General features: G+C 37.7%; 1 protein-coding gene across 3 annotated transcripts in view; it reads right to left on the bottom strand.

Annotated features, from left to right (window-relative positions):
- LOC142326417 (U8 snoRNA-decapping enzyme-like) overlaps window positions 1-24498 on the bottom strand; it is a 54991-nt gene extending 30493 nt beyond the window's left edge. Inside the window, exons 1-3 of one of the 3 annotated variants that reach the window (XM_075368909.1) lie at window positions 24016-24477; window positions 13036-13302; window positions 5157-6197 (exon numbers count right to left, since the gene is read on the bottom strand). In XM_075368909.1, the coding sequence (XP_075225024.1) occupies window positions 6135-6197; window positions 13036-13302; window positions 24016-24312 (627 nt within the window). In that variant the 5' untranslated portion in view covers window positions 24313-24477 and the 3' untranslated portion in view covers window positions 5157-6134. Of the gene's footprint in view, window positions 1-5156; window positions 6198-13035; window positions 13303-24015 lie in introns of those variants that run through there. The other 2 variants (XM_075368907.1, XM_075368908.1) reach the window with 2 other exon arrangements.
- Window positions 24499-24547: the final 49 nt, after the last annotated feature.

The following is a 24547-nucleotide window of genomic DNA, read 5'->3' as shown; positions in this document are numbered from 1 at the left end:
ACATGATGGACAAGATATATTATTTGATGAAATTGTTACGGTGGTTAGGGGTTACCTAGCCTTTTTTACAGTGGATGCCATTAACAACCAGTACTATCAGATACTCTCCATTCAAGAGGAAGCCAATAATTAACTTTGAAAGAATTTTCGAAGAAAAAATCAATACATTTATTTCAAACTATAAATTTTAAATAATTAATAATTGTTATCACGTATCATCATGGTGTTCAAATAAATGTATATAATACATTTTCCCCGGTGTAAACAAATAAATGATGTATAAATAAAATATGTTCTTAGAACATATCGTAATGCACGCATGGTAATAATTTAATAACAACAGCCTTAAAAAGTATGATAAATTGTGAAATAACACTAAAAATTCTCCACCACTTATGAAGCTATCTTATCTTACACTTTCTGCGGTGGAAATTGCCAACTGTAAATATGTTTTGACATAGAGGGAGCACTTTTTGTGCACCTAGTTGTGGAAAAATCCATCACAGGGGAAGCTCGCAGGGCTCCGTTCTCGGTCCCTTGCTGTGGAACCTGGTATTCGATGGATTTTTGGGACTGACATTCCTGGAAGGGGTCATGGCCCAGGCTTTCACCGATAACTATCTCCTGTTAGTTTATGGTAATTCATAACTGCAACTAGAAGATCGAGCGCAGGCGGCTTTTTCAACCGCAAAGGGCTGGATTGACATTCAAAATTTAAGAATTCTTTGCTCAAGATGAAGTTTGTACTTCTCAAGGGTGCAGGCAAATTATCATACAGTCATAATCCCCATATTAAGTATAAAGGCTGTATAATCAGTCAAGTTAGAGTTCATAAGTAGCTAGGTGTTTTGTTTGATGAGAAGTTGCTGTTTAGCAACCATTCGGCAAGTAGCAGCAGACGCCATCTCTGTGAAGCACAAGGTTAGGAGGATTGCTGGAAAGGATTACCGACTGTCGGGCCGTCATTTGTATGTGGTGTACAGAGGTTCTTCGAAAATATGACCTCTTACGCGACATCCATTTGGGCGCATAGATTGGAAAGAAATCGAGCACTTATTCAAAATTTAAGGAGTGCCCAGCACAGAGCCTTAATTGTATGCACTGGTGTTTTTAAAACAACTTACTACAAGGCTACTACTGTACTGGGAGATTAGTGGTGAAAGTTTGAGGGGTCATGTGGAAATTTCAAAGAGACAGTTAGGCTGAGGTATTTGGGATGCAGTTTCAAGCAGGGCCTGTACTGGAGCGGAACGGTGATCTCAATGCACCGGTTCTAAATTTTGAACAGTTGCCCATCTCCCACCTGGGAGGAGGCTTTACAGCCTTGTGATGGAAGCATGGCAGCAAGAATGGCACGCCACGACTAAGGGAAGATCCTTGTATAGATTTATTAAAGATCTGGGGGGGATGGTATGTCTCTCCTTCATTTTTAAGTGCAACAGGAGCCCGAGTGCTCTCCAACCATGTAAATTTAAACCAATATTTGTTTCGGTTCCGCCTGGCAACTGATGAGCTGTGCGTCTGCAGGGAGGTCCAATCGAACAAACACATGATGTTCGATTGCCCAGCTTGCGGCGGGGGGGGGGGGGGGCAGGACTCAGGCCACCCTGGAACTTAGAAGTCAAGGGGAAAATTGGCCACTCACAAGTGGCGAGAGCTGCATTGTCGGACCGTGTGGAATTTCCTTGATGCAGTTGCTTTGTTCAACCAACATCAGTAGTTTACCTAAGGGAAAAGACTCCTACCGCGCTGCTGTAGGAAGCTAACCGAGAGATATGGCTGGCTACCAGCCAGATTAAGGCTCCAAGCACTTTAATGGCGGACAGGTACTTGCTGGCATTCAGCGGCCTAGGCATGGCAGCGAATTGCTGTCTTTGACAAGATAAATTAATTATTAATAGTCATATATGTTTTTATAGTTGACGGGGTGCGCCTACCCATTTTAGTGATATATGACAAGTGGGTGGTGGGACACGCAAGCGAGTGGTGTATGGTAGCATGCTTATTCCGCTCATGCTTTTAAGTTAGCTCTAGGAGCTAGTTAGGACACTGATCGCTAAATTGTTTTTTGACTCAGTAGCAGTTTGTGGCACAGACATTCAGTCTTATGCTTTAGGGCAACCGAATGGGGTGGTGGCGGGAGAAATTCCAAGCAAACCAATCTTATCTTATGTTGACAAAGTTACAAAATAGTCAAACCATAAGAAATATACTAAAAAATATATAAAAAATACATTTACTTTTGTTATTTGTTTTTGAAATCAAAACCTTGCTGTTATTAAGAAAATAATTCTAATTATAATTTCTACTAACAACAGCATGATTTCTATGTTGAATATAGTTTAATTCTTAGCTTCATTCTTTTATTATACGTTAAATAACTGAATGAAGCTAAGAAAGATGGACAGTATTTACAATAGAAATCCCAGTGTTACCTCTCCCCTACAGTTGCTTGTTTTGCCAAAAAAAATTCTACCTTGTTACATTAAGTTATATTAAATATCTGTTCATTTTTATTTTTTTCAACTTGAGAATTTTTAGTGTACAATACTTGTTTCACATCTTGGAGCTATTATAATGGAGATTTCCTTTACAAATTCAAATCTGGAACTAGTAGGGTTTCAGTATAAGTATAAATTTCATGTAATTGTGAACATTTTAAATGTAAAATGTAATTTAATTGTAATTGGGACATAGTAATACATTATATAGATCATGACAAGAATTAGTAGATATGTTGCTCCATGGATAAAATAGGAACTGCCCTGGCATTTATCTAAATGGATAAGGAAAACTGTGGTAAAACCTTGATCAGAGGCAGCAACAAAAAATATACAATTAATTATAAAATAAAAAAACAAATGTGATTAGTCCATATTAATTAAATAAAATAAAAACTCATGAAACAATATTAAGGTATGGTAAGGTAGTTTTCGCACAGGTTGGAATTGATATTTTAAACATGGGTAGAGAGCTAAACTACAGCATCAGAATGGAGTGAAACACACATATATGCTTGCCTGATACATATATTTTTTTGCAGGTAGGCAGAAGCCTGCATTCATTCCTGTCCCCATCCTATATACTCCCACTTCACCGCTAATCGATACCAACATGTACTCAGAGGGAAGGGAAGCATCAACCAACTACAGTAACAAAACTTACTCTAACTTTAAATTCATGAAGATACTAAATATAAAAAATAATTACAAAATAAAAACACAATTCAGAAGGTATTAATAAAAAATTGTTTGAGCACATATTTATTATATGCATAACAGAAATGCAGGAAATTATTTAAAATTTTAATTGTTATTATTTAAATATTCACTGGAAGTGTAATATTGCTTATAAAAGAAAATCTTTTAAATAAACTGGTGGGAAGATTTTTTAGATGGTTCGATAATTTATTAAAAACAACAAGAGTAAAAGTCCCTTTGTCATAACCTGAAATACTACAGTGAGTTACACAAAAAAGTTCCTATCTGGTTTGATAGAAGTGGATGTTATTATCTTTTTAAAAATAACACGTTTGTAAATATAGACACATGGATAAGTTAATATTTTTAATTTTAAAAATATTGGTCTTCATGATTTGTGTTTATGGGCACCAAACAATGATCTGACAACCCCCTTTTGTATCTTGCTAAAACTGATATAAATCTTATTATGATATGTCTTGAAAAAACAATTCATTGTATAAGCCAATAATCCTTTATACTAACAGCAATTAAGATGTAAAATGTACGCTGGAAAGTATAAAATGTTTCTTATTTTATCATGATAATTTATGAAAACAATTCACAAATGGGTTTCAGTTAACGTACTTATTATGTGTTCAGATTTATTTATTACGTGTTGCACTTCCTCTAAAATACAAATCAAAACTGAACAACTACTATTTAGCTGTACCAGCTAAATTGAAAGTATTATCATTAAAAAAATTTCCTTTCTCCCTGCCTAACATGTTTTATATTTTTAACAGAATATTTCAACCTAAAATTTTTATTACAGAATTTATGCATATCTGAAGGTGAGAATAAAAAAAAACTTACAGACAATAGCAAAATTATATATCATTCATTCTGAATATATCAGGAATTGTAGGTGTGCTATTTTACGGATAAAAAGCAATTTCTCCAGCATTTGTGTGTAAAGATCAAGGTAAATTAAATAGAAAAATCTTGTCAGACATCATTAAACAGTACAAAATTAATGGATACGAGAGAGAGAGGTGGTTATAATGTAATAAAATAAATAAATAATAATAAGTTAAATACAGAGGCATAAAAAAAAATAAAAAATAAACAACCTCCCTATGTAATCGAGATAAATTATTATTAGAACAATAAAATAATCGGGGATATCACTAAGTTTACTTAGATGTGACCGGCCATGATCTTGAGCCGATGCGCACTATGGCATTGGCAATCAGTGCAATGGCGACAGTTCAGCAGAAAGCACAGTGTGTTTTGTGGTTAGCGGAGTATAAATCAGTTATAACTGTTCAGCGAACTTTCCGGTGTGTTTATGGCAATGATTCCCCTTATGAAAATAGCATTAAGCGATGGTATGAGCAGTTTAAGGAATCTGGAAATGTGAAAGTAAAAAAGTCCCCCAGATGGCCCAAAATGAGTGATGAAGCAGTTGAGCGTATATGCCAACATATTTGCAAAAATCAGGGATGTACAACATTTAAGACAACAGATCACTGCTGCTATTGCCACAATTATGCCTGCGATGACCCAGCAGATCTGGGCAAAATTTGATTATTGGCTGGATGTTTGCGGAGCAACCAACAAAGCTCAGTTTGAAACATTCTAAGGTATGTAAAAAACGTTTTGAGTCGGTGAAATTTAAAAAAAAAATATTCCTTTGATTATCTCTAGTATCTAGTAGTTTCTGAGATACAGTTTTTTTAAATTACTGCAAACCTTTTTCAATGACTCTGTATTATGGAACTATGAAAGTATAATAAATAAATAGAATCATTATAGAGTAAAACAATTTTGAAGGTGTTACTTTAAAAAGTTTTGAATTTATATTTAAGTGGACACTAAATGAATATGAGATCTGTAAATAAAGTAATGAGACTGGTTCAGAAAAAAATTTTATTTACAATCCAATTATACATGGACTCTATCACCTTCAAAATAGTTCCGTTGGGAAGCCACGCAATGCTTTAAACAGTTTTTTCACTCTTCATAGAAGTGCTGGAACTCAGAAACCAGAATATCCTTCAGATGATCGGTTAAACTTTTTTTAATGTTTTCTACAGCTCCAAAATGGTATCCTTTGAGGTGTTTTTTTAAAGTCGGGAACAGGAAAACGTTGCAGGGACTCAAGTCAGGTGAATAAGGTGGTTGAGGAACTACAGGAATGTTTTTCTTTGTCAAAAACTCATTAATTGAGAGTGCAGTGTGACAACGTGGCATTGCCATGATGCAGCATCCAGCTGTCTTTGATGGCTCACATGGGCAACTCTTTTCCACAGTCTTTTAAGAATTTCTCGGTAAACATGTTGATTTACAGTCTGTCCTGTGGGCAAAAGCTCCTTATGGACAACGCCATTACTATCAAAGAAACAAATTAGCATGGTTTTGATTTTTGATTTGCCCATTTTTGCTTTTTTGGGACGTGGTGTGTTTGAAGTGTGCCACTCCATGCTCTGGGGTTTTGTTTCTGGGTCATACTCAAATATCCAAGATTCATCATCATTAATAACATTTTTTGAAAATCAGTATCAGTTTCAATTCGCCCTAGAAGATTGTGGCACACTTCCACCCTATTTTTTTTTCTGTTCAACAGTGAGGTTTTTTGGGACCAATTTTGCACAAACTTTTTTCATTTCCAATTTGTTAGTCCAAATTTGATGGACTGTGATGTGATTCAAATTCAATTGTTCTACAATCATTCTGACAGTTAATTGCTACTCGTACTGTATCAAGTCTCTGATTTACTCAATAATGTCGACAATTTTTGATGTTAACGATCTTCCAGAGTGTGGATTGTCTGTAACTGATTCCCGGAGAGGAGGAATTTCCATCCTTGGCTTTGCTAGTGAAAGGTTGTCTTCTATTGTGCTCTGTGTTCAGTGAGTTGTAAGCAGTCCAGACCGGTGTTCAACAGGGCTTCTACCTGCGTCGCCAGACAATGTGAGAAGGGTCTGCTAGGACATCCGCCGGGCAGCCAGCTACCTGGAATCCAGGCCAGTTACTTAAGAGAAGGACAATCCTTTTCTTAATTTTATTTCTATTTCTATTTTATTTTTTCTAATAATGTAAAGTGAACTCTTGTAGTCATTAGCAATACATTAAGTTAATAGCCTATAATTATAGGACTATTTTGTGATATTTAAAATAATTTTATTTTAAATTGTTTGATTTAATCTGTACCTATTTAGGTCTACAGGTTATATCTTGTTTATTATTTCCTTGTCAGTGTTTTATTTTACAGCAAGTGTAGATTAAGAAGTGTTAAATTAAGTTTAATTTTAATTTTTAATTTTCTGTTTTATTTTTCCTTAATGGAAGGAAAAATAAGGCCTCCTCCACCCCGTTCTCCCTCCCCGGATTGTCCGACGGCGGAGAGGAAAGCGGGGCAGGCGCTAGGAAGCGCCAGTAACGCCGCGACTCCGTGCCTCCTATGGAGACGGAGCCCGTAGCGGGCTGCAGCAGCCGCCAACCCGCAGGCTGATGATGGGGCCCCATCACAGCCTGCTACCGTCAGGCGGGAGAAAATCCCGCCGATAATGCTGGACTGCCCGAAGGAGTGGCCAGCATTAGCGCGAGAAATTAAGGCTAGGATTGGGGGCGCCTGGTTGCTAAAAGCACCGGGCTCTCGATAAGGCTGCAGCTGGGCAGCGAGGCAGACTACCGGGCTGTGCAGAGTTTTCTGCATTCGAAGGGAGTTGCCTTTCACTCCTTTCAGCTCCCGAAGGACAGGGAGCTGAAGGTGGTTATACGGGGGATCCCCTATGGGGCTACCCCGGAAGAAGTAAGGGAGGAACTGACCTCCCTTGGCTTTGAGGTGGCTTCAGTTAAGAAGCTCCTCACAAGGGACGGTCGGGAAACCCCGACCTGCCTAGTGGCCCTTAAGAGGACCCCTATGGCCCGTACCATCTATGACCTCAGCAGTATTTTTTACTGCAAGGTCGCAGTGACTGCGTTTGTGTCAAGAGGGGGGACGCCCCAGTGCCACAGATGCCAGAAATTTGGGCACTCGTCCAATTACTGCCAGAGGGCCCAGCAATGCGTGAAGTGTGGTGGAAACCACGACACTTCTGCCTGCGTCAAGCCGCGTGAGGAACCAGCCTCATGCATCAACTGTAAGGGGCCACATCCGGCCAATTACAGGGGCTGCTCCTATTACAAGGAGCAGACAAACAAAGTCAAGGGACTTAAAAAGCCCGCGACTGTATACGGCCGCAGCTGGGCCCGTGTTACCGGTGGGGGAAAAACAGCCCCCAAACCGGAGGTGCCGGCACCTGTGACCAAGGCGGTCGTGAAAAAGGGGGAGGTACCCTCCCCAACACCCGCCAAGCCAAAACCGGCAGCAACCACCAAGAAGGTGGTATAAAACAAAAGGCTGCGCCAAAGCCGGCCCCGGCGAAGAAGGCCAAGCCTTCCTCGACGGGAAAGGCAAAGCCTGCTCCGGCTGGGAAGGCCAAGCAGGCTGTTAAAAACACCGCGGCCCCTGTGGCCCCGCGCCCCACCAAAAGGGCGGCCGCGTCAAAAGGCGCCTCCAGCGGCAAACCGAAACCGGCTACCCCGTTGGAGACCACTGGCATGGACTTCCTGTCACAGATGACAGTGAGGGATGTCCTGCCAGACATCATGATGGTTTTGCCACGCCTGCTCCAGGCAAAATCTCTCAAGGACTGTATTCAGTCCTTAATAGAGTGCCTCATGGCTGTACTGTCCAGGTATGGTTAGGCCCACCCTCAGACTCTTGCAGTGGAACGCCAACTCAGTAGTAGGCCGGACGGAGGAACTATGCCGTCTGGCCGAGGATCTACTGATAGACGTGATACTGTTGTCTGAGACGTGTTTGAACCCAAGCAGACAACTGACCCTTCGGAACTATTTTACATACAGGACGGATAAGCCAGTACGACCCGGATGCCGCGCCTCTGGTGGAACTGCGGCTTTAGTCCATAGACGCCACATGCATACGCGCGTTGTTCTTCATACAAATGTGATGGAACAAACGTGTGTGCATGTGGAGCATCTAGGCACGGTGTATCGGCTGGTTTCGGCTTATAGCAAGCCGAACGATGCGGTAACCGGCGCAGATCTGGATGCCGTGCTGGAAAATTGGGATGGGCCCATGATACTCATCGGCGACCTCAATGCCAAACACGTGTCATGGAACAGCAATCTGACAAACCCGAATGGCAGATTGCTGTACGAAAGGGCGAGAGCCCGCCACTTGGTCGTCGTAGGCCCTGAGGTGCCCACGTACGTTCATCGCACAGGCAGATGTAGGCTTGACGTGCTGGATATCGCAGTCATGTGGGGGTACCCTCCCGTTCATGATTGAAACGATAGAAGACCTCAGCTCCTCGGATCATTCCCCTGTCCTGTTGGAACTAGGGCAGGCAGGAGGTGGCCGAGATCCCCCGCCTATACCCCGAAGGTCAGTTAACTGGAAAAGGTTCTACGAGACCCTCCAGCGGGAGTACAGGCCGGTAAATCCTGGGCTCCTGAACACCCCGGAGGAAATCGACGACACTGTCGGCCGCGTCACGTCGTCAATGACCGAGGCCCTGGCAGGCAGCTCATCGGCCAAGAATCGAGCAGTTGTTCGAAACGACCTCCCTCCTCATATCTCCGACGCCATAGCGGAGAAACGGCGACTGAGGAGGAGATATCGAATCACCCTGTCCCCCGCTGATAAGCGGGCCTTTTATAATCAAACGGACAGGGTGAAAACAACTGCTGACAAGCCATCGAGAGGATTCGTGGAACGAATACCTCGCCTCGGTCTCTGACGACATCTCCTCGGTGTTCAGGTTGAACAGGAGACTGCGAGAAGGGAAGAAGCCTCGTCATCCGGTTGTGGGGCGGCGAGGTTTTCTTGCATACTCGGAGGCGGAGAGGGCCGAGGTTTTCGCCGATACTTTGGAGGAGCAATTCACTCCAAACCCCCCTCCCACCCCGAACGACGAGCACACAACCGAGGTGGAATCCTTTCTCGTAGATTATTTCTCACAGGTGGAGGACGCCCCTCTAGAGATTGACCAAGTCATTGAAGCGGAAGTTTCCGCAGCCATTAAGGCCACAAGCCCCCGGGTGTCGACGGGATCAGCGCGCGTGCATTCCGGAACATACCGGCCTCCGTGATTACAACAATTTCGGTGATATTCACGTCCATTTTGTACGTTGGATATTTCCCGAATTGTTGGAAAACGGCCAAAGTCGTATGTTTACCCAAACCGGGGAAAAGTTCACTTTTCCCACGGAATTATAGGACAATCTCCCTGTTACCGGTATTGTCTAAGTTGTTCGAGAGAATTTTCCTCGAAAAACTGAGGCGATACATGGAGGGAAAAGTGCGGCCCGAGCAATTTGGGTTCAGGGAGGGTCACTCAACTACTTTCCAACTGATAAAAATAATAGATGACCTTGTCGGAGGCCTGAACAAGAAAGCGGTGACTGCAGCCGTTTTTCTGGATGTGGCCAAGGCCTTTGACAAAGTTTGGCATAGCGGGCTGCTTTATAAACTAGCGCGATCGGCAATCCCGTACCGCTATGTCAGACTGATGCGGTCATATTTGCAGACCGACGTTTTGTCGTGCGCGTAGGAGAAACGATTTCCTCTACCAGAGAAATAGCCGCTGGGGTTCCCCAAGGAGCAGTGCTTTCCCCGTTCTTGAACACTTTGTACGTGAACGATATGCCGCTGTCGGAAGGGGTCAAAACGGCCCTTTATGCAGACGGCATAAAGGCATATTTCTACGAATCCGCAAATATGGATTACGCGGTCCGGAGGCTCCAAAGGCAGCTGAACTTAGTGGAGCCGTGGCTCGATATGTGGAGAATCAGGGTCAACGGTGAAAAATCGGTGGCCGTGATGTTCACATGCAAGACACGAAAACCGGCCAGACAGCTGGAAATCTCAGGGGAGAAAATCCCTTTTGAGAAAACAGTTAAGTACCTGGGGGTGGTGTTGGACAGGCGGCTTACCTTCCGCGAACATGTAAATTATGCGACCCGGAGGGCTAAGGTCGCCAGAGCCTAGCTATACCCAGTGCTGAACAGTGCCAGCCCGTACCCACTGGCAACTAAGCTACTCATTTTTCGGCTGTACGTACTGCCGATTCTGACATATGCTTACCCGGCATGGGGGGCAGTGTTGAGCTCCTCGCTTCAAAAGAAGATGGAGGCCGTCCAAAACATCGCGTTGCGGACGATCTTTGGAGCTCCGTGGTTCGTCAGGAACGCCACTCTCCGATCTGATGCGAGATTTCAATACGTGTCCGAGGTGGGGGTGGCGCAGGCGCGCGGATTGTTCGGGAGAGCGGCTGTGTCCGAACACAGTCATCTTCGGGACATCTGCCGAGAGGACCCAACCCCGACAGTTGTAAGGAAGCGGCCTCACGCCGTACTGGACGAACCACCGTGATGGTGCGGTGCGGGAGCCGAGAATCGACAAACCAGGCTTAGGGGCCTCCATATCGCATGAACCATAAACGGAATAGCGCGTCATAGGCGTTTCCGGGGTCACGAGTGCTTAATTTTCGCGAGTTATATAGACTGAAGACGTCAAATACGGTAAGTCGTGCATAAAACAAAAACGCGGTCCTCATTTTTTTTCCCCTGCGTGTGTTTTGTTTTGTTTCTCTTGTTTCAGAAACGGGAGAAACGTGGATGTGGAACGACTCGTCGTGCCGTCTTGTGAAACGGCCTTCCTTCCTCTCATCCTGCCATTCCAAAGGAAAGTAAAAAATCATTTTTTTTTTCTTCGTGTGTGTGTGTGTTCTGTTTCTTTTGTTGCAGATACCAACAGCCACCACAAAAACAAATGGTTTCTTCACTGCGGCCACGCGGTCCCCCCAACCCCTTCCCGGACACACGTGTGTCTAGAGATTAATAATTACGTAGAGTGAATAATTTCTGTTTACTTCTAAGAAAACCGCCGCTCCAAAACCGCGATCGCGAATAGGTATCACCATTTTGTAAGTTCCCTATTACCTTCCTTTCCTTTCAAGAAAGAAGAAAGAGGGAACGAGCCCAGCAGCCATCAGCCCAGCAGCCACTGACAGCACGGAAGAACGAAGAAACCTACACTTTCCCCCGTTCAGCCCTTCGGGGCCTCGGGAATTTCAAGGTTAACGGTATGTAACTTCGGTTACTGCCAATTCTTGGCAAGTGCAGGCCAAAGAAGAATGAAGAGGTCTTCGGAAGAAGAAGAGGGAGAAGAAGAAGGTGAAGAAGAAGGAAGACCCACTACTCGTCTCAACATCGCGGACTGGAGTCCGGAACAGAGCCCAGCAGAGATGCGACCTGAAGGGCAGCCATAGCAGAAGCGGATGAAGAGCTTCTACACAACCTCTCCTTTTAAAACTTACAAGTAGAGTAAAACAAACCAGCAATTGCGACTCCTCCGGAGTAGGGGTCGCATTGCTCCCTCCTTATAGTTAGTGCCCCGTTGTGGCGTATTCCTGCTAGCCAATGAAGCGTTAGCATCGAAAGGACTTCAGTAGACGGTCTGAAGGGGAATTGCGTCGGGAGGACAGGCTTCATAAGCCTAGCCTTCCGCGGTCGGCCCATAAAATGGGTTCGATAACGCTGGTTCAACAACGGATTGGAATGCAACTAAATCCGTCTTAAATTAACTAAATAATAATAAACAAAACTTGAAAAATTAGACCCGCTATATAAAATAACCCTTTTAAAATACAAGCCCGATTAGAATGATCCAGCAGCAAGGGACTCTGTCCAGGTTCTGCGATAAGTAGGGAGAAATAAACTCCCGTCAACTTTACATTCCATTCCAACTGATTCCCGGCCATCTGAAAATGCTTTAAACCACCTAAAAACTTGGGCTCATGACAGAGCATCACCTTCATATGCCCTTTTCAATTTTGAAAACGTTACTCATAATTAATATCCCTCATTTTTGTAGTGTACAACAAAAACTTGCTTCGTGAAAAGTTTGTTTACATCTCACGTGGCAACAATAGACTAAAAATATTAATACCTAATATAAATCAGCTGTTCATATGTTTACTAGTAACTTTACAGTGTTGCCACTTTGGCTACCAAAAAAACTAGTCTCATTACTTCATTTACAGATCTTGTATAAAGAAAACATATTATTCTCTATCTGGCTTTATACCACAGGAACAATTTAAAATACAATTGTGAAACTTAGTCTTGTAGCCTGAGGAAAATTAATTTAATGCAACTTTTTTTTAATCAAATGATAGGGAAATTTATTTTGAAGGTGGATGGCCTTAAAAAACGTTTATCAAACATCTTTTAGTTACAAAAATAAATATCAAAAACACAATTTTAGTTTGAAATGGTATAATTTTTTTCAGTAAATGATATACTAAAGAGGAAATAGTTTTCAACTTTTACCATTTTTTTAATCAATAGCCTATTCTGTAATTTTGGTATTAAACTATGTTTTATGATATCTTAAGTTTTAAGTACAGGCCGAGTTTTTTTTATGCTAATTTTTTTAATTTTTTACTAGTTTAATAAATTCTACAATTTTTTTATTATTTTTCTTTTGTTACGAAAATTAGGTAAATGAAAAAAAAACTAAGCTAGATTGTATAAAAGAAACCCCTTTTTAAAGTTCTATTTATGAGAGTGAGGTTAAATTTTAACCTATATGTAAAACAGGGTACATACATTTAATACAGTTTATCCTTGTTAAGACAAGTTTCCAACCCACACGTTATCCGGTTCAGAAATATTTTATAACTGAAATGGCCTGAATGACATATAAATCATAGTGTTTAATAATATTCTATTTTATCAAAGAAAAAGTAATGAAAAAAAAACTGAATTATGAACTTACTTCAGTGCCATAGTCCTTAGAAAAGATTGCATTACGTTCAACTTCTACTAAATCATCCAAAGATAACTCCATAGCATAAAAATGTAAACAAATTTTTTTACTAACACTATAATGGCTTATGATATAATCATTTTTGGTTACTTTATACTTTGATAAATCAAGATTTATTTCTTCAACTAATTCACGATTTAATCCATCAACAATTTCTTCACCAGAATCAACTAAACCGCCTGGAAATCCTATATACCCATCAAACCTCATATGCATCTGAAAAACATATATATTAATAACGAATAAGATACTGAATAATATGTATAAAAAATATTACACACATCTAAAAAATAAACACCACTCCTTTCGCCTGTCATTTTGCACACAGCAAGAAATTTAATAACTTATTCAGACAAATATGAATAAATAATCACATAATGGTGATTAAAAATAATCACCATAATTGGATAATGGTGATTAAAAAAGGATGAAATCCTAAGAATATAGATGTAAAACTTAGTCACAGGTAAAGTTACAAACAAAGTGTGGGTGGGAAGTTCCTTTTTACTAATTAAGAAATTATTAGGATAGATGCAGCTTATGTTCTACATATGCAAAATGTCTGTGTGGATTCCACCATGCTAAAAGCAGAGCTGTATGCCCTTCCATGTCCGGTTCTTAATCCACAACAGCATATCAGGGGTGAGGATTTCAAATGCTGACCAAATAGCGCCTTGAAGCTACCCATTTTTGACATATCTGATTTTTAGATCTATTCTTTTACAAAACCTCAGAGTGAATTTCAGGTGCAGTGAGTTCAGCGCTTCTTATTGGCCAAGGCAATGGAGCAAGTAATTCTTCTAACCCACGTCCAATCCAGTGATTCGAAAAAATTTGAAGACAATGAAAGCAAAATGCACTGAAGTATCGTCTTGCTGAAACGTATTGATGTCAGCAATCTCTTATGCCATTAATTTTGTAACCAATCACTTTTTTATCTAACATTCTCAGATAACTAACTATGTTAATTAACTGCGCCATTGAAAAAATAAGAACCAAAATATTCAGGTGCAAAATGTTCATGGTGGTTGATTTCCTCAATAAAGTGAGGATTGTTTTTAACCAGAAAACAATATTTTGGTACAAGAGCTTTGATAAACTGTCAACTCATATGAGAACAAGACATTCTTTTTATAGTTTGCTCACAGAAAGCGTCCTAGTAATAACTGACATGCATAAACATGTCGATCAAGGTCATTGTCATTCAGCTCATTAACTGTGGCTAGACAAAAACATTTAACTTTCAAGTCCTTCCACATGTGGTCTTGTATTGTCAATCTTGGAATGCATAACATGCTGCAGAACATTTGCGTATTGATCGTTGAATTGATGCCTCTATAGCAGCGCACTTCTTAGCTTGAGTGCTTGGTCTCCCAGTAGCGCATGGCGCATCGAGAATACATCCAGTTGCAAAAGCCTTCTTCTTCCATGTCAGTATTGTTTGCCATGATGATGACAATCTCCCAAAAGTCACAAAGAAGTCATTCATAATGTTCTCCAATGTTTTACCAGTCTTCCTTTGTGACCGATTCTAAAAAAACATATAGAATAATTTGGAAGACTATTTTTATAAGAATATAAATATTTCTTGAATAAAATACACTTACTTTTCAAGACTTAGTATCTTGTATAAATGTATTAATTATACAAGTTAATTTCAATATCTGTACTTCTGGGCAATTACTTCATCACCTTCAATTTTTTTCATACTTTAATATACCACAGTAGATATGCTTAGGATCAGGAAAACATAAGATCTAAATGCCAGAGTTTGGTGACCCGTGCAAGGTTGTCATGTTATAAATACTAAAGTTAATTAGCAAACAAGTCTTGGGAGTTATAGCTACCTGTTCAGTTGCTAATCCGTTCTGCAAAGAAAGTTTAAAGTTCTGTGAAGAGAGGTTTTGATTAAGGTTAAAGTTTTTTGTAGACAGGAATAAACCATAAACTAACCTTAATAGTCATCAGAGTCAACCATGGAAGATGGCACTCTTTGTAAGGTAATTATCCATTGTATTCATGACTAATAGCACAGAAAATGTGGTGTAGACTCTTTCTGTAGTGACTAAATTTCCAGTTCCACATAAATTCAGCCAAGTGTCCTACAAGACAGTGTTAAGTACTGCCATACCTTGGTAATTTATCTCTAACCTTTGTCCACAAAAGTCTAACCTTAACTTTTAACTCTAACCGCTCTCCACAGAACAGATTGGCATTATAACAAGTCTCGATAACTCACATAACTTATGGCTAATTAACTAGAATACTGATAACACGGCATAGACTTTGACCTTGAACAGGTCAATGACTGCCCAAAACTGCTTTACGACATTCGTTTTTCCTGGTCCTAAGCATATCTAGTATGATATATTAAAGTATGAAAAAAACTGACATAATTGAAGTATTTGCTCAGAATTACCTCATTTCATCTGATGATAAATTTTCATTACAAATCCCATAGTACATGTACCAGTACAAGTTACCTTGTGCTCTGTACATGGGATAGGTGGCACTTTCTTTTTAGCTTCCAGAACCACCATTAGATACTGCTTCAGAGGATGAGATGAAAAGGCAGTTTTGTAGTGTGCAAGAAATGCCAAACCTGACCTGAATTAGAACCTGGGACCTCCAGATGAAGGGCGAAGACTTTCTGGATGAGATACGCATTTGTCTTTACTCATCATATCACAAGGGTGTTCCATTTTAATTCAACAAATTTTCAAAAATTTTATTGCATCACTATTTTTAATTTTGATGATATTGGTATATGATAACTGGGCACCTTGTTGTGCCCAAAAAATATTTTTTTTATATTAAAACATTTTTTTCTTTTTTTGAGTAAAAGGTAAATTTTCTCACTTGCCAGCAAATAAAAACAGTCATTTTCATCACTTTTTCGATGAGCTGTAGCATTCTTATTTTACATTGTACAGAGGGTCAAAAAGGGGTTTTTGAAAAGAGTAAAGATGAAACTTCATCTTAGTGTAATTCATTTTGTTGCATAACCAAATCTTGTAATGTTGAAATTACTTTTACAAATTGTTGTTTTTTTCAAATTTTGAGCCCGAAATAAATAATGAAGGGCATAGGGTAACAGGCCTGTTTTTAACTTTTAACTCTTAGGTATTAATAGTACTTAAAAAAAAATTGGACTTTTATCGAGTGTCCTTCATAAAAAAAAATGGCCGCCAAATAGTAAGATATTGAAAAAGTCTCATTTTTGGGACCCAAAAACCACATATGGGACAGGTGGAAAAAATCTGAAATGTTTACAGCAGTAAGTATATTTTAAGAATAAATGTTGCACATTTTACTAACAAACTAAACTTAACATAACTTAGTGCTCCTGCCATTTTTTTTTACTGAATGGAACTGATAAGTACTCATTCATCTTTAGTGTAATGTTGTGTCCGCTTCCACTATTTGATAGAAAAAGCTCTGAAGGCATGAGAAACTTTAAAATATTTTCCAGTTTAACCCATATTTGATTATCCCTCAATGATTTCTTGAATGATGTACCAGGACACTGTGGATGGAAAAAGTGTACTTGATATTCATCTTCATTTTCATGTATTTTGACTTCAATGACTTCGCCTAACCACCACTTGCCATCATATACGCAGCAGATATAATTCTTAAATTTTGGCTTTGGTAAACATAAAAAGCAATCAAAAACACTAATGTCCTTGTGTACAGATACTTAACGTAAATATTTCCAATTCAGAGGTCGCCTGGACTTTCAAAATACATTTCTGACTTGTTGGAAGGTAACTGTGAAGGGTTCTTGTTTCTGGGACTGTTATAATTACCTGATAACGAGAACTGCGGTATTCTTCAATCTCTTGAACATCTTTATTGAAGTAAAAAATAAATGTTGTATTTTTAATATTATCTTTGCAATAATTGTATATTTTAGAAGGTGTAACAATTTGATTGTTGACTGTCTTTTGAAGGCCTGCTTTAGTCGCCGTTCCACAACACCATCACATGGTCCTTAACAGTGGTATGAGGCAAAAAAATGCCGTTCGGCTACGATTTCAAAATCTTCTTGATGGTAGCACAAATTTATGAAATTTTTTTTGTTTTTATACTGGGCTGAGGTACTATCAGAAAAATAAATAAATAGTTTAAATTGTGGTAACAGTGTTTTTACTTTATAACTTGCTTTTGGAAGCAGAACAATGTAGTATTGTGCTTCAAGTACTCACTAATCACACAGCAGCTTTGACTTTATAATTTTCCTTCTTTTTTAAAATATTTGAGAAATGGATATACTGTGACATAAGTTTTTGACCAGTGATAAGACTGGACTTAATCCTAAAGGATGAAGTTTAGGATGAAGTTATTGGAATTCATCACAAAAGGAAAATTTTGAGAGAAGTCTCCCTCCCATTACAGTACATTCACTCTCCAACAAGTTTTCCTTTTTAATGTTGAGGAAATTAGCTTGTTTCTTTGGAACAAAATGATGCCTTTTTGGATTGATGCCTTTCTAAATTTCAGAATCAAAGTCATCCCAGGTCTCTTGCAGTAATCTGAGCACTTTATTAGTGCCTGGACATTTTTCTCACTGTGACAGCATGCACATTTCATTTTCTATATCACATTGCCATGGTTGAAAGGAGAATTTTAAAATCAAATTTCATTTTTAGAACAGATAATATGAGCGTAACATTTTGATGGGTGATATGCGCGCGCAAACACAAACAGACAGAGTACCTGACCTACTAGCCAGAACACAAAATTTAGGTCTAAGTCAGCAAATTTTGAAAAACCAATTTTTAAATTATGTTTTTCTTTGAAGACTGTGTACAGTTCTTTTAAGTTACTAACATTAGCCTTTCTTGAATATTCATTTTCTTCCTGTCAGCTTGTCTTATAGAGACACAATCCTTCTTGCCTGGCATCATTTGGCTGTGCTCTCATTCTGGTAAAAATCTTGGATACATTTAATAACATTTTCATCAATTACGTGACTGAGTTTCTTTTTGCTGAATTGTCCAATAGTTTTAACTAATTGTTTGGATTGACGGGCTAAGTACTAACTAACACTAAATTTATTTTGAAATTTTTGAATGCTGCTTGGTAATAAAGTTAAAATATTAATTTTTTCCTAGGTTGATGTAACTGTTTTCATTTTATCCTTTATTTTTAATGATTGATTCTTCATATTCCCTACCTAAATCATACCAACCTCATAGGGGAAGACACACACCTTGTGGCGATTCCGGTCACCTCACCACCCCCTCTGTTCCTAGCCCTGCCTACCTAAATCAGAATAATTTTGTGGTACTAAACTGGTTTCTTCTGTAGACGTATTTAAATCAAAGGAATCATTTAATTTACTGGTAACTGACTCAGCTATTTTTATAAATTGGTTCCTTTGCACTGCTTAATCATTTTTGAACCTTAATGGAGGATATGCCAAGTGCTGAACAAGCTTTATAAACCGACTCGACTATAATTCATTGAAGCTCAAATATATCTTGACATTCCAGTTTGCTTTCTGTATCCTCTTGTAGTTTTTTTATTTTGTTTAACCATTTTGTACACAGTGCTCTGCCTGGAATTAATTTTAAATTTGGATTGCTTGTTGAAAGTGTTAGAGATATTTCTCGAAGAGATTTCTTAATTGATTTAGTGTGACAGGTAAATGGTTCAGAGCAACTTTTCCCATTAATGTGAAAATATTTATCTAAATATTCGGTTTTACGAAAAATACAGTAATTTTTTTGTATCAGTCATCCACTTCTTAATGATATCAATGTTATTTGCTGTTCAGTAAACTCTAAAATATCATGAAATACTGAAGAACTATTCTGAAGTCAATTCGTGACATATTGTTTTAGTGTGAATGCCAATTAAACGTTCCATAATCCATTTTTATAAAATACAAGAGTTCTTAGAATAACAATGCAGTTAGTGTAAATTATAAAACTACCAATTGCATCTCACTTTGTCTTATCCCAGTTTCTCTACAGCTAAAATAAAAATTTCTCTAATTAATATAATTAAAAATAAATGATATCGCTGCCAATAAAATTACTTTATAAACTAGTAACATTACGTAACCACAGTATTAAAACTAGCAACAATACAACATATCACATTGAAATCACAACAGTAACTGAGCATTCTACAATGTCTACATTCAGGATTACGCAAACATTCATGTTAATGCATGTCTATTCACTTATATGTATGTGTCATACTTTAAATAACAGACTATCTAGAATATAAGCTATCTCATTATAGACATATCAAAATATTTTGTATAGTAGGCCTACATTATTACCTGAAAAAATACACGCTATGAGTTTTTTGGATATATTGTTCACAGTTAGAAGGAACAATGTTTTTAGCAGTTTTGATTGCTTCAATACTCGTCAACCCTTTTGAGTAACAAAATAAATTTTATATATGCTTTTAAATATGATTTTTTATGGATCCCTCTATGAACCATGAGACTTTGCTGATGGTGAGGGGGCTTGAGTGCTCAGTGATACAGAGTAGCTGGACCGAAGGTGCAACCCTATCAGAGAGGTATCTGTTAAAAGCCAGACTAAGGAATGATTCCTGAAAGAGGGCAATAGCTCTTTCAGTAGTTGTTAAGGGCGTAGGTCAAGATGATTTAAATGGCCATATCAACATCACTCAATCCTCTGCGTACTGCGCAGCTGAAAGCAATGGAAAACTACAGCTACTTTTTTTCCAAGAAAATGTAGCCCTGCATTTTCATATAATAAAAATGGAGGCGCCTTCCTTGGTAAAATATTCTGGAGGTAAACTAGTTCCCAGTTCAGATCTCCGGGTGGGGACTACTAAGGAAGGGGCCACCAGAAAATTAAAAAATAACATTCTACAAGTCAGAGTGTGGAATGTTAGAAGTCTAAAAAAGGTTGGTAGATCAGAAAGTTTAAAGAGGGAAATGGATAGGATAAATGTACATGTAGTAGGAGTTAGTGAGTTGGTGGGAAGAGGAAAACGACTTTTGGTCAGGTGATTTTAGAATAATTAACTCAGCTTCCAATAATGGGCAGGCAGGAGTAGGTTTCGTAATGAACGCATAGAATCATCATTGTAATAAGGATTAAATCAAAACCTAAACCAACAATTGTTAACGTCTATATGGCTACAAGCACCTATGATGAAGATGAGGTAGAGTATGCATACAAAGAAATTGATGAAGCAATTAAACACATAAAAGGGATGAAAATTTAATAATAGTTGGAGATTGGAATGCAAGCATTGGAAAAGGCAAGGAAGGAAATATAGTGGGTGAATACGGGCTGGGCAAAAGGAATGAAAGGGTGGACCGGCTTATACAGTTTTGCATGAAGTATAAATTTAGTAATTGCCAATACCCAGTTTAAAAATCATCATAAAAGAATATACACATGGAAAAAGCCTGGTGATATTGCAAGGTATCAAGTAGATTATATCATGGTTAGACAAAGATTTAGAAATCAACTAGTCCACTGCAAAGCATATCCAGGGACAGACATTGATAGCAACTATAATTTAGTGGAATGAAATGTAGATTGGGGTTTAAAAACCGGAAAAGGGGTCAGATGATTCGGTGAAATTTAGATAAGCTTGAGGAAGAGGAGGTAAAGAAGATTTTTGAGGAGGACATCGCAAGAGGTCTCAGTAAAAATGATAAGGTAGAAAATACAGAAGAACAATGGGAGAATGTTAAAAAGGAAATTCTTAAATCAGCAAAAGCAAACTTAGAACAAAGAAAACTGGTAGAAAACCTTGGATATCAGAGGATGTATTGCAGCTGACGGATAAACGTAGAAAGTACAAGAATGCTACTGATGAAGAAGGTAAAAGGAACTATCAACAATTAAGAAATACTATAAAACAGAAAATGCAAATTAGCAAAAGAAGAGTGGATTAAAGAAAAGTGTTCAGAAGCGGAGAGAATGATCATTGGTAAAATAGACGGAGCAAACAGGAAAGATAAGGAAACGTTTGTGGTATATAGATTAAAATCTAATACTGTATTAAATAAAGATGGTACACGATTTATAATACAAAAGAAAAAGTTGATAAGTGGGTGGAATATTTTGAAGAGTTATATGGAGGAAATGAATTAGAAACTGGTGTTGTAGAAGAAGAAGAAATCAAAGAGGATGAAAACATAGACACAATACTGAGATCTGAATTTAAGGAGAGCATTAAAAGATTTGAATAGCACAAAGGCAACTGGAATAGATGGAATACCTGTAGAATTACTGCGCAGTGCAGGTGAGGAAGCGATTGATAGATTATACAAACTGTGTAATATTTACGAAAAAAGGGAACTTTCGTCAGACTTCAAAAAGAGTGATATAGTCATGATACCAAAGAAAGCAGAAGCAGATAAATGTGAAGAATACAGAACAATTAGCTTAACTAGCCATGCATCAAAAATCTTAACTAGAATTCTGTACACAAGAATTGAGAAGAGAGTGGAAAAAGTATTAGGAGAAGACAGATTTGGTTTCAGAAAAAGTATAGGAAACAAGGGAAGCATTTTTAGGCCTCAGATTAATAATAAAAGGAAGATTAAAGAAAAAAACCAACATACTTGGCATTTATATACCTAGAAAAGGCACTCGATAACGTAGATTGAAATAAAATGTTCACCATTTTAAAAAAATTAGGGCTCAAATACAGAGATAGAAGAACAATTGCTAACATTTACAGGAACCAAACAGCAACAGTAATAATTGAAGAACATAAGAAAGAAGCCGTAATAAGAATAAGAAAGGGAGTCTGACAAGGATGTTCCCTACCCCCATTACTTTTTAATCTTCACATAAAACTAGCAGTTAATGATGTTAAAGAACAATTTAGATCCAGAGTAACAGTACAAGGTGAAAAGATAAAGATGCTACAATTTGCTGATGACATATAAAAAAAATTTCAAAGGAACAATGAACAGCATGGATGAAATCCTACGCAAGAACTACTGCATGAAAATAAACAAGAACAAAATGAAAGTAATTTAATGTAGCAGAAATAACAAAGATGGACCACTAAAACTAAAAATAGGGAGAGAAAAGATTATGGAGATAGAAGAATTTTATTATTTGGGAAGTAGAATTACTAAAGATGGATGAACCAAGAGTGTTATAATATGCCAAATAGCACAGGCGAAACGAGCCTTCAGTCAGAAATATAATTTGTATAGATCAAAAATTAATTTAAATGTCAGGAAAACATTTTTGAAAGTATATGTTTGGAAAGTAGTTTTATATGGAAGTAAAACTTGGACGATCGGAGTATCTGAGAAGAAAAGATTAGAAGCTTTTGAAATGTGGTGCTATAGGAGGATGTTAAAAATCAGATGGGTGGATAAGGTGACAAATGAAGAGGTGTTATGGCAAATCGATGAAGAAAGAAGCATTTGGAAAGATATAGTTAAAAGAAGAGACAGACTTATAGGCCACATATTAAGGCATCCTGGAAGTCGCTTTAATATTTGAGAGACAGGTAGAAGGAAAAAATTGTGCAGGCAGGCAACATTTGGAATATATAAAACAAATTTTTGGGAATGTAAGATGTAGATTTTGGTATACTCCAAAATTTCATTTTGGAGTATACCAAAATGAAATGACAAGCACTAGTTAAGGAAGCTTGGAGAGCTGCATCAAACCAGTCAAATGACTGAAGACAAAAAAAAATGGTTTTAAAATACGTAAAATGTACTTACTGCTGTACACATTTAAGAATTTTACCACTTGTCCCACATGTGGTTTTTGGGTCCCAAAAATGAGACATTTTCAAAATATTTCGATTTGGAGCAATTTTTTTAATGAAGGACACTCAGTAACAATCAAATTTTTTTTTTAAGTACTTTTAAGTACCTAAGAGTTAAAAGTTAAAAAACAGGCCTGTTACCCTAAGCCCTTCATTATTTATTTCGGACTCAAAATTAGAAAAAACAACAATTTGTAAACGTATCTTCAACATTACAAGATTTGGTTATGTAAGAAAATGAATTCTGAGTATACCAAGTTGAAGTTCCATCTTTACTCTTTCCAAAAAGCCCCTTTTGACACTCTGTACGATGTAAAATAAGAATGCTACAGCTCATCAAAAAAGTGATTAAAATGACTGTTTTTACCTGCTGGCAAGTGAGAAAATAATCTATTGCTCAAAAAAAAAAGTTTTAATATTAAAAAAAAAATATTTTTTGGGCACTACAAGGTAGGTAAGTTATATACCAAATATCATCAAAATTAAAAAATAGTGATGAAATCAAATTTTTGAAAATTTGTTGAATTAAAATGGAATACCCTCGCAAGGACTGGCAGTCTGTGGTGAACAAAATTATTCTAGAAAGCAACAACTAATAAAACCTCTTGTATCTCACATCCTTTATAAATTTCATGCCTAAAAGATTGGCTGGGGCATGCAGCAGTGAAAGTAACAAATTAACAAAACCCTTCTATAGAAAAAAAATTCATTTTACTCTACTGCAGAGGTGAATAATTAAAGTAATATAAGGAGAATAATACAATAGAGTATAAGAATGAAAAAAGTGAAATTTTAAATTAGAAAATCACATAGTTCTAATAGAAATTTAACACATTACTGTGAAAATTTAAATAGAAAAACTTGTGAAAGTTGAATGAGTATAACGATTATAATTATATATAATTAACACTGAAAAAAAAACTTGTTAAAATTATCATAGTATTTTAATCAAGAATCATGCCCATATTTGTAATACCAGTTGAACTACATATCTAATATTTTCACATTTTCCAAAATTAATAATACTTACTGTTGTATGTTAATTTTAACAGAAGCATTTTGTTTAAACGGGAGACAAAGCGAGGACTTCAGTAATGAAAAAATAAGAAACTTTTTTTTTTGGAAAAATAACAGGGAAATATAATTAATTATAATTCATTAAGTTCACATTATACTTACTAATACTGAAGCTCTTGGATGGTAGACACCAAATATTTTCTCATTATTTCTAGCATAAATCATACAGTGACTGGCTTGAGTACAATCTTTATACAAAGGTAGCTTTAATTCATCTTGTTTAACATGTATGTATTCATCTGGAGTAGAAGGCCTACCGAAATGTTCCGTCGAAGCTAGTCTATAAGGACTGTTATCTACACCCCACGTTCTATCACCTGTATTTTCTGCCATTTTTTTTATCAGTAAACTAAGCGGAATGACTTTCTTAGTAATGGATAAATTTACTCTTCTAAACATTAATAATAAAAGTACAATATATGGTGGTTTTAAATATTCTTTAATAGTAAACTTTCATTAAACTATTTCAAACATTCCTAATCTACCACACCACCAAGAATACGTAATTTTCGCACAACCTCGAATAGTAATTGAGTATGTAAACTAACTCATGATACTAACAGCTGATATCCAGCCGTAATAAACATAGTAAGAGCGCACCACGTTTGAGTACGGCAATCTGTAACCCTGAAAT

This window comes from Lycorma delicatula, chromosome 6 (genome assembly GCF_047948215.1).
Source record: "Lycorma delicatula isolate Av1 chromosome 6, ASM4794821v1, whole genome shotgun sequence".
NCBI lineage: Eukaryota > Metazoa > Arthropoda > Insecta > Hemiptera > Fulgoridae > Lycorma > Lycorma delicatula.
The sequence above is the reverse complement of the archived record's forward strand: the minus strand, read 5'-3'. Positions and strand labels throughout refer to the sequence as shown.